This window comes from Clupea harengus, chromosome 17 (assembly GCF_900700415.2).
Source record: "Clupea harengus chromosome 17, Ch_v2.0.2, whole genome shotgun sequence".
Taxonomy (NCBI): domain Eukaryota; kingdom Metazoa; phylum Chordata; class Actinopteri; order Clupeiformes; family Clupeidae; genus Clupea; species Clupea harengus.
The window spans coordinates 23,259,684-23,270,874 of NC_045168.1; the positions used below are offsets into that span (position 1 = coordinate 23,259,684).

At 42.9% G+C, this 11,191-nt stretch overlaps 1 protein-coding gene across 1 annotated transcript in view; it reads right to left on the bottom strand.

Annotated features, from left to right (window-relative positions):
* The window catches only part of stk17a (serine/threonine kinase 17a), a 28,355-nt gene extending 18,452 nt beyond the window's left edge, over positions 1 to 9,903 (bottom strand). The window contains exon 1 of the mRNA XM_012833269.3: positions 9,192 to 9,903. Coding sequence (XP_012688723.2) covers positions 9,192 to 9,364 — 173 coding nt within the window. The 5' untranslated portion in view covers positions 9,365 to 9,903. The remainder of the gene's footprint in view (positions 1 to 9,191) is intronic.
* Positions 9,904 to 11,191: the final 1,288 nt, after the last annotated feature.

Sequence of the window (11,191 nt, forward strand, 5' to 3'; positions counted from 1 at the left end):
TGAAACAGGCCAATCAACCAGGCTAATAGGCTTTTCCCCACACTTAACTTCTCAGTTACGGCATTCCTTTAGGCATGTCTTTCTGTCTTTCTTTTAGCTCCTGCCATCCAAAACTGGCTTCCTGAAAAAAAACACGCTTGCCACTGAGGAACTTTAGGGCCCTATGAAATCGAAGCCAAACACCCCAGTCCCAACAGGGATGAACTCGCAACACCAGTAGGGTTGGTGAATACACAATGGCAGAGGACAACCCTCAGTCTGATTATTAATCATTATTCAGTCATCATGTAATGAGGTACTACATCATTACAATTTTGACAAAACATTTCATAACTGACAACAATAGCTGACTTGAGCTTTTCTGTTTGGCCCCTAACTATAATCTGGACATAGTACACACAATACTAATTATTGCATGATATTTTGAGGAAATTTCATTAGATGAACATAACCCTATGCAACTTATATAGGTAGAAATTCCCTATATTAGTGATTTATTACATTGGATTCAATTTTACCTTCCCCAGAAACGTAATAACTTCCTGCAAATGTAATAAAAATACGAATGACTGTACTTGGTTCACAATGCTTCGGGACGTGTCAGTTCACCATCAACGAGGCAAACTATTCATTTTAAAACCACCGAACACGAGAGGTTGATATGAGATTTACAGAGTCGTTTACTTTTGCTAGCTGTCTCTGACAACATCTTTGACGTGCCAGTGTCAACTCCCACAGGGCATTTTCCTTACTGAATTCCGCAATTCCATCCGCATTTTCCACAACGCGGAAATCAAAGGGCCCTAGACCTTTTGGGAGCAGGTGATCCACTAATCTCCTTACATAAAAACTTGTTGCTTTCTAAGGAGGTGTGTTGAAAATGGAGCGAGGGGGTGACTTACTGCCGGACTCAAATCCAGGCAGCACCTCTGGCATGCCTTGCACTCAGTAAGTGTGAATAATGAAGCTTTGAAGCCCACTGGTCCGAATACCTCCGGTTTACCTAAGTGTGAAGTTCAATGAGACGTGAAGGAACTGTCCAAATTCTGCTGCTTGTGGATATGAAAAAGGCATTTTTTTTTGCCCTCCCAACTTCTTTCTAAACTCATTAAAAATCGCTTGTGATAAGGCTAAGAATCTTTTACCAACTCAACCATTGACAGTGCAGGGCGTACGCCAAGTACAAACTACAGTCCACTGCCTGTCCAAAGGCCTTGATGTCATGCCGAGCGCTGCTGCAGCTGGAGCTGGAGCAGGAGCAGGAGCATCGGGGCTGTGATTTCGGGTGACCAGAGCTCTGCTGCTTTGCTGCCTTTTTAAAAAAACGAGCCGCAAGCCCTTCCTGCAGCGCCGTCAGCACATTTCCAAAAGCCTGTGGCCTCATGCAGGCAACACCCTGAAAAGAGGTGGCTTTCATGTGTGCGAGGCCAACAGTTGAACTCAATGCCTGAAAAAAAAAAAGAAGAAAGAAACATATTTGGGAACATATGGCTTTTTCGGTCACAGACAACAGCTTGGCCAGTGACATTAATGGCATGGGCAGAATAAAGGGACTATGAGGGGAGGAATTTGTGTGTGTGTGTGTGTGTGTGTGTGTGTGTGTGTGTGTGTGTGTGCACGCGCTTTCTTTTGGCTCTTTTGGTTGGCTTGGCCAGCTCTATTTTTAATCAGTAATGGTCTGGGCACCCCAAGCCCTCTTCCCTCGAAAATTAATGGACATCTTTATTCCCTCATACACATATCTGGGGTGGCGTGCCTCCAAGCCGAGAGAGGATTTAATTTGATAAGGCTGGCCATGGACAAATTCCAGCAATGATTGCATGCCAAGGGCTGAATACCTCCCCACTTGAATGGCTTCCATACAGTATCCTCCTCATTCATTCTGCAGAGATGCAAAAATCACACTTTCTCCTTAGTGCTTATAAAGAAGCTACAGGTGCTTTTTTTTTTTTTTTTGTCTAGGGAGGAATTTGAGGAATTCATATCCTTTCCCTTCTAGCTTACTGTACTGTATGGGCCAGCCATAAGATAGACCTGTTGACAGATCTAATCTCTCAGCTCACTGTATTAACATTAGGTGCGTGGTCTTCGCCAGTTGGCCCCCAAGCTGGACAAAAAGCTTTGTCCTAGCCTAGAGACAAAGTGTGGGCTTTGACCCTTGAGGAGATCACTGGGTCACTCTAAGTCGCAGTTCAAGCCTTAGGGATGCTGACAGATGGATAAAGAGGGGCTCTGTCAGTTTGTTGATAAGCAAAAGGACATGAAGTGGACGACTCCTGACAAACAGGCATGGAGCCACTGGCAAGAACCGGAGAGAGTGACACATGATGGACACATTCTCCAGAGAGAGATTACCTTATACTGGGGTTTCAATGGTACACAAAGCCACAGCTGGAATCACATGTTGGAAATAATTGGGTGTGGGTGTAATTCTGTAATTGGAGTATTCACTGATACAGCTGATTTGTTTGCTTTCACTACTCAGGGGTCACCAGTTTCTGTGCTACGTTGTCATCATCCAAGTGACCAGAAATAAAGACTAACAGACAGAGACTAAAGACAGACGACTCGTGCAAATCCTCTCAGCTCTTGTTGTGCATTTAACAGTTGACTGCAAAGCCCCCAAAAGACAGCCCTGCCCTCATGTGCCGAAGCAGCAGGTTGATCTGCGGACTAATGGAGCTCTTGTTTGAACCATCTGGACACGTGCCATTTAACATGAGCAGTCAGAGGGTATTACCCGAGAGTCCTGCATACAGTCATTCTCTGACCATCCGGCTCTGGACTCACAGACAATGTGGCAGGAAATTAAGCAAGCATGCATCCTCCAATGAGTTGTCCTTGTTAAGAAAAAGAAAAAGGGGAGGGATGCTTTTTGGAATTTGACAGGTTGGCTTTGGTTCTGAGTACAGCGAGTGGGATGCTCAGAACAACGAGGCTAAGTGATATTGGGTGTTGTCTGATGGCCAGGAGAGAAGAGAGAGAGAGAGAGAGAGAGAGAGAGAGAGAGAGAGAGCGCACTGTAAGCCTGGGGACTGATTCCCCTGTCTACTCTCTCCAGCTGTTGCGGGTGGGTGCATGTGAGTGTTTAAGGAATTGAATCCCCCCCCCACCCCCCTAAGTAGGACACAAATAGACAATCACTTAGCTGGGCCACTCCCGGGTCAGTACAGCTGTCAAACCATTTAAAATAAAAAAATAAATAAAAATAAATAAAAACACACTTATACACTACAGTCTGAACACACTGAACACTCGCTGCGACTGAAAGGTGATATCGCACAAAAGGAAAGTTAATGACACTGTGGGAGATGCCGATTTCCTAATGTTGCGAGAGCAAGTGCACTTGGGCTAATCAACAACTCGTGCTCTGTTGACTTGAGTGCAGAAGCTATTATGGTTTTAACCATGACATCTCCAAACCTTGCTGCTCTTCTCAAAGACGACACATTTTAAATCAACAACGAGCACCTCGTGCCTGAGTAATGAGGCAGTTCCTTCCCCCCGACACGGGCTAAATCCCCGCCAATCGAGGAATCAAAACAAGGGTACCGCTCAAGTAGCTTCCCCCCCCCCAAAAAAATACCTTCCCTGAATGAGAAAGTTCGAGCTCTTTACCCGGTTCCTAGATTGAAACTAGGAGGCCTGTTTACTTAGGGCCTATGAAGGATATAATGAACTCTGACATGTGACCCCTCACACATAGAAGGGGGCCACCGATTCACATGGTCTCCCAGCACAGGGGCACTAGACATTCTCTAAATACCTTGGGAAAGAGCATTACCTCATCTGTGTGTGCCTGTGCTTTATTTTGTTAAAGCAGGCCGTGGGCCTTTCATCACTCGTTCACTCTCTGTTACACGGTTCTAATTGCAAACAATCAGGCCCAGGCTTAACGTTGCAACGCCTTTGTGGACACAGACAAATGCCTTATTCTGGGGGACTTCATCAGGGTCTTTGTTGGTACACCTTGGAACATGGAACGAGGAATAATCTGATAAATTAAATCTGGGTGAGGGGGTGGAGGACACACCATGATGCTCTCTTAGTCTGGCTCAAGGAGACCATGAAAACTTCCTTGGAGACTAAAAAGTCCTTAGTATTAAATCAGTTTTAATCAAATGGATTACGCCAAGCTGAGGTTGAGGGAAATGTGAGGGGTTCTGGTCTAAAGCTTGCCGGACAGCTGTGTGGTTAGTGGAGAGGCCCGTGACCAAAAGGAAGGAAATCAACTTAACGGGATGACTACGGAGGAGGAGAGCATGACAGCTTTTCCTTCATCCACTCCCTGACATCACACCCCAAATCTCTTTAACACCAGTCCACTAGACTAGCAGGGAACAAAACGCTGAGGCTTAATAACATACTTTCTATTCACCACCACCCCCCCAACACACACACACACACACACTCCAGCTCCCTCCCTGAAACCGTTTCCACGGCGCTCAGCAGATGCTGCCACCGTCTGAGGCCCCGAGAACCAAACACCGTGAAAAGCGAGGCGATGATGTCATGGCATTCTATCTGGCTGTCAATGCTGGGACAGAGGTCCTCTTCTGTGGGAAAGGGGGGTGACTGGAGTTCAAAATCGTTATGGGGAGATTTAGTGGTCTGTCTGTCTGTCTGTCTGGGGAACACACTGCACACAACTAACCAACAAGCACCCACACATGGGCCTTTCTTAATATGCCTGCCTGTCTGCAACGTTCGAAATACTCTTCTAATGACATGATGCATTAGATGGCCAGAGAGAGGGGTAACCCCCCCACTAAATACTGCGAGTGCCAGCCTGGTACATCCCAGCAGTCGCAAATAGACTCCAGCTGCATTCCCTTCTTTAATGAAAGATGGCAAAGATTCCTCTTTGATGAAAGATCATTGGGAGGTCAGGTGACTACAGGAATTTTATAAGAGCACGTAAAAAGTGTTTATTGTACACAAGAATGAAAACCTTTCTGTTAAAAGGAACATCCTGTGCGGTTTTTCCCATATGAATGGCATTGCTCGGCACAGCCTGTCGACTAAGCACAGCCAGGATTTGCATTTCCATACATCAGAGTCTGCTCGCTTGAGGGTATCTCTTCAAGTATGGGATAAAGGCCACCGAGGTGTCCCGACATAAATATTTGTCGAAGTGGAGGCAAACGCTCAATGACAACTTCATGAACTTCACAATGCATTCTCCATTTATACCCCAGTAGTCTATGTATTTAGGAATATATAACATTAGCCTACAAAGGAAACATTTGATGTAGTCTAAAAAGAAACCAAACTGTTTCGTAATTAATGTTAGCGTTTTGTAATTCCATGTGGGTTACCTTGCCAGCCTGCTAATTCTCCAGATAACAATGTTCTTTAACCTTAGAATTTATCAAGTTTATACCACTTGTCACAATGAGAGAATACGTTTTTTGTTTGTTTTTATTTATTCAAATAAAAACCAGGAGTCAATTAAAAGCCAGGTCTACTGTTTGTATTCCTTAACCTCACAGGCGTAGTAGATCGAATATTAAACATTCTTAATAAATATCTACATAATATGAACGCAATGAGCCATCACAAATTTTATTAACATTGCTAGTGTTAGCCTGCGTTATCCACACAATAAATCAAATAGCTGTGGAAGGGCATTATTGAGGTTAAATCCAACATACACTATCCACATGTGAAGTATGGGAGTTAAGAGACGCTTCCAATATCATCAGAGTGATACATTGGTTGTCTATGGTGAAACACGTCATTCTGGGGCAGTTTGGCCCTGCTCAAGAGAGGCTCTAAAATTACTGTAGCCAAAATTGCAAATGAAAAAAAAAAAAAAAAAAACACAGGATGGTAGCACGGGATACAAGTTATGGTCTGACCTACCTTTGAAGTGGAAAACAATGAGACAAAAACAAGGACTTTATTAAATTATGTTCATGTCATGAGAATCAGATGAGGTAGAGAACAAGAAGAAATGTCCCAAATAACCAAAAGAAACAAACTAAGTTTAATCAAAACTGACCTTTGGATCATGAAGGAAAGACACTGTTCATTAAGGTTAAAAGTTTTCCCTACAAATTCATGGAGAGACCAAACCAACCAAAAAGTTGAGCTACTGGCTGAAAGAAAATAAAAGTATCTGCCATGCTGTTTAACAAGGGTCATGTTTTGGTCTGGTTGTGTAAAAAAATGGTACGACCAAGCCAGTAAAATTCATTAAGACTTGGAATTCAAACAGCTTAGCAAGGGCTTACCTCAGTAGTGCCACAAGATCAGCTAATTCATTAATTACAGCATTACAGATATTAGCACCTAAAACCAAACCAAACAAAAGAATGGGCTACTGCCAGCCAGCCCGACACATTCCTAGTCTATTGTTCATTCCATACAGCCCAACAATAAAATTTACCATCGGTGAAATACCTCTACAACAGACGTAGTACGGCCGTCATTGTTTGCACTTAATAAAGCGAAGATCTTTTGGGCTCTGAGGTGAAGAGTTACTTGAGATCTGGAGCTCTGTGCAGAAATCTGTGAAACACACTAGGCAAAATCATCCAGTAGCCAGCAGATAGGACATTTCTAACGTTACACCAGGGATCCCCCCCCAACCCTTGCTCACACTCAAGAAGTCAATTTGAGGGTAATTCAGTTTACATCCGAGACTCTATAGACAGTATTCTCGTGCCTTGCAACGGGCAGGCCTGGCCTATATGGACATCTAAAAATAGCCTGAGCTGAAAGTGAAGCTTTTCTTACTTCCCCGTGCTGGAAGCAAACGAGGCATGGATGCTCTAGCCAGGCTGGTCTCCTATGGGAGCTGCTTCAGCATGGCCAGCCAAACACAAACACAAACACAAACACAAACACAAACACAAACCCCCAGCAGCCAATCCGGATGTGCAGAGGCTTCTACAAGCTCGTCCAATCCGGACCAGAGACGCTGGGCCTAAAGATGACTAAAACAGGTTTGCTGGAACCAAGCAGACAAAATTCATGGCCGACAGCTATTTTTTGCATCTGTTATTGTGGAATGGCTGACAACAGCCAAAAGGTTCCTTCAGTTTGTTTGCCTTCTTAAGCACTTTACCACATGATTTTTTGTGCTCCCCTGACCCAGAAGAGTGGATGTACTGTTGAGAGGGAGATCGGTATGGACCATCAACACTGCATGACGCCCCATACTGAGGAGTTATGTTGTTTTGCTACCATCTTAATGAGAGCCATTCGTCTGATCTCCATAGCAGAACTTTAGGCCTATCATCTATTGCAGCAACATTTTAGATGGCTATATAATACATATAGTACATGAAAGAATAATTATGAGATAAATGTAAATTGCAACAGCCTTTCAAGTCTTAACTCAAAATGAAGGTTTTTCTGCACACTATGGCTAATGCATAGGAATTGTTTATATGGATAAAGCTAAGCTGTTCCTTTGAAGTGCACTACATGTTTCTTACTAATCTGATATGTAACAGGATCTACCCTTGATCACGGCCACACTGTAAGTTTCCCTTAACCTCTAGCCTATTGCAGAACGAGGGAGGTAGTTAAGACCAAATGTCCCTTTATAAGTAACATGAAAGTGTCTGGTCTCAAAGGCCACTTTAGTTCAGTTGGCCTAGATTACATTTTAGCGGAGACTGATTATCCACTGTTTTCTTGAGTAAACACTTCTCTGCATTACTGTTTGCTCAAGCAATCTCAAGCAACAAGGACACTGGAGACAAATTCAGCCGACACAACACAAAGTCAGGGCTAGACTAGGCACACTATGTGTTTGACATCAAAGAGTAAGAGGTAAACTGTTCCAAAAAAAAGGAATTAAAATATGTTTCAGGCCAGGACTACAACTAGGGCTGTGTTCAGAGCAAGTCACGTGATATTATCCTGCAGAAAACATTAAGCTAGGACGGATACCAGAGGTCTGGTCTTTTCTACGGAACATGAAACGAACTGCAAGCCACGTCTTAAGGGCATTTCATCAAACGACCGCACAATAAAAGCGAGCAGGAGCATTATAATAATGCAACCTTCAGCTATCTGGAAAACTGCTGGGTCATACAGAACAGTGCTGCATAAAAAAATGAGAGCTGAGCTGGACATTCACCCCCAAAGAGAGCAGACTATGAGGCTAGGCTGCCAAATGATTCAGCACTTCAGTGACGTGCCAAAAACCTCCGTAAACAAAAAGTGCTTTAGAATAATGTGCATAAGGCCGGTGCTGAAAGTGTTAGACAGATTAGAGTAGGCTACCTGTTTCATTGTGAGACAAGAGTCTCGGTTAAGTCTGTTCTGTGGCCTAGGTCCAACAAATGAAGTAATCTCGAATCACAAGTGCCAAACCAAAATAGCATACTCAAGTTAGTGCAAAATGCATCACAGTTGTTGTCCATGCACTTCCATACAGAACTTGGATTTCCTTACTTCCTATGGGATGCTATTGCTATGGTTGCCTTTTTTGGTGTGAATCTCATGTGAATTTCATTTAAAGGACGGAGTTAATGATCCAGTCAATCAAATGAATTCCTTAGTATGCTGCATAATATTCTGATTCCCTGTTTCAACTATTATGGAAGGCCCACTAAACAACATAAAAAACATCAGCATGTCTTGTGTATTACCGCAATATAGAACAGTGCATATCTCTGCCTAATTAGAACTGTTCTGGCTAAACTGAATGGCATTAAGTGACAACATTGGAAGGCAAGCGTCTATGGCTCAAGTCCAATGTCATGTAAAAGTCAAGGCAAGGGAACCCACAGATGCAAGTTACCCTTAAAACTTTGTTACCATTGCCAAATGAAAATCCATTCAAGTTAAGACAGACTAATGTTCTTCTCATTCATGATTAATACAATGACGTCCAAAGCAGACTACCCTGTGAGGTTGATGTTGTGGTGGTCAAAAGGCAACATAACGTTAAATGCCCTGCCATTTAGATTACTATACGTTAACAAGTAACGGTTACTCTTAGCAAATGATCATTTGCAGCGAAGTTAAAGGAAGAAACAAGCCAAGCATTCGATGACATGACGGCAAACCACGCCGAGTCAATTAAAAAGGATATTCAATGTAGCCACCAAATTGATTCACCTTATATCGTTCGCAAAGACTGACGATGTTACTGATGTTAAACAGCAACGCAGGAACAGCAATGCCTAGCTGCATATTGGGTGGTTACTGCATGCAGTAAATACACTCACCTGCCCAACTCTTTGCCCGGTATGATGTTGTAGTGCTCAGTAAAAGCTTCGGTCTGAATGGGGGTTTTGATCTCGCAGAGCAAACCAGACCGGTTCTGGTTAGATTCAGCCGTCTGGCCATGGTACCGTGTTCGGCTTCTTGCCTCGGTGGTCCGAGGGCATTCAGGAATCATCGCTGCAGTTTTGACCACAGACTCACTTCTTGGCTTCGTTTACGTTAGATGCAAACCCGAACTGGTCACGTTAGCTAACTAGTTAGCCAAAAACCTGGCAAACGCCTGCGTTAACCTGCACCAGCCAGCAACTTACGCGACTGTTTTAATTAAGACAGTCTATCACAGTTAAAAAGTTGCAAAACTTTCAGAATGTTCTCTCTTAAACTAGCCAACGTTGGCAGCCGCTGGCTTAGTTAAGTTACTTTCCCCCGGTCACAGACCGCTAGACTGATGGCTGTTGCCTGTCTAACAGTATTTCTGAGAAAATGTTAATATACCTTACGGTACAATAGGCTTTTGCATCTTGTTTATCTGTTAAACTGAATTAGGTGATCCCGATATTAAACTGAAACGACGACAATCCGTTATCATTTACTCTCTGCTGATGATGCGGTCCTTCACACTGTGCAGTTTGGCTTCTGTTTAGCTCTCTGGATACTTGGCAGCTAGCCTCATACTTTGCCTTTAGTAACCGTGGTAACGATCTTGATTGATAGGTCGCTCAGCCATATAGGATGGTGCTACCGACCGGGAGGGTTTCCCTGCTCTCACACTGGATTCGGTAGGCCCTGTGCTTTATTCAATTAACTTCAATCGTCAACTCTCTCATTTCAGCATACAACACTACAAGCCTCAATAATGCAAGTCGTGTGAGATAAGAAAACATGGTTAGAGAGGTACCTTTTTGCACACTGTCGTTTCTTTAACAAAAGTAGGCTCAAACGTAAAAATAACAGGCTAAATAAAATGTAATGTGGAATAGCAAAGATTAATGAAAAAAACTAAAATTGCCATTGAACACTTACAACGTCGTGCGTCAAATCATATAAAAACGTAGCATATTCATTATTTTTCTAGCTCCAACGTCAGTGTGTAGGCTAATTTTTGGTCAGCGCTGAAAATCGAAAACCTAACTTTGCCCTCTGCTGGAAAACAAGGTGAATGCAGGGTGGCATGGTGCTCAGGCATTGGCTTTACCTGTATAGGGGTGCAAGAAAAAAAAATGAGGAAGTTAGCGTTCCCCTTGGCTTGCAGCAACCAGAACAGGTAATAACCCACTGACAAGAAATTCCCTCTAAAAAGCTTGAAAAGAAATCTTGCACATGAATAAACATAGACCCTTTCAAAACCGCAACATAATTGTGAACAGAAAATTCTGAAAGGACAGGTTGTACAAAGTGATTGTTTATTGACATTCGTGTACACTGTTATGAGAAGACAAAACAAAAGCACAGCCTGAGAATTTCGTGACCTGACACTGACAGTTTCCCCCATCCATCTGCTGATTTTTTTTTTTACTTATATGTGAGCATTCATTTAAAAAAATATAAAAAGGCAAATAAATTAAAAACAAGTACAGCATGAGAGACATAAACAACATGTACAGAACAAAATACATTGTTATGACACATTCCTATATGATACTGCATGTACCTCATTTATTCTTGTGGAAAGTGTCTTTTTGTTGGAGAGCACTTAATTCCACTTATCAGGTGGCTTTTCATTCAAGTAAATAGATTCGGAATCTGTGTTTCGAGATATTTAATATGCAGGAGGAATAGTAGACTGATCCACATTCTATGGTCAAATTGTACGACAAATCTGGCAAATCCGACAAAACGTATTTGTGTCCACCTGACAAGGGACAGCTCAAACCCTTAACCATCTTCTCAACCAATAACAATTAAAATATATTCCAGAAACACCCAGAAACAAATAACAGGAAACGTCATGGCCACAGCCATTTCAAAATATACCACAGTATTTCCACAGTGCAAAACCCAA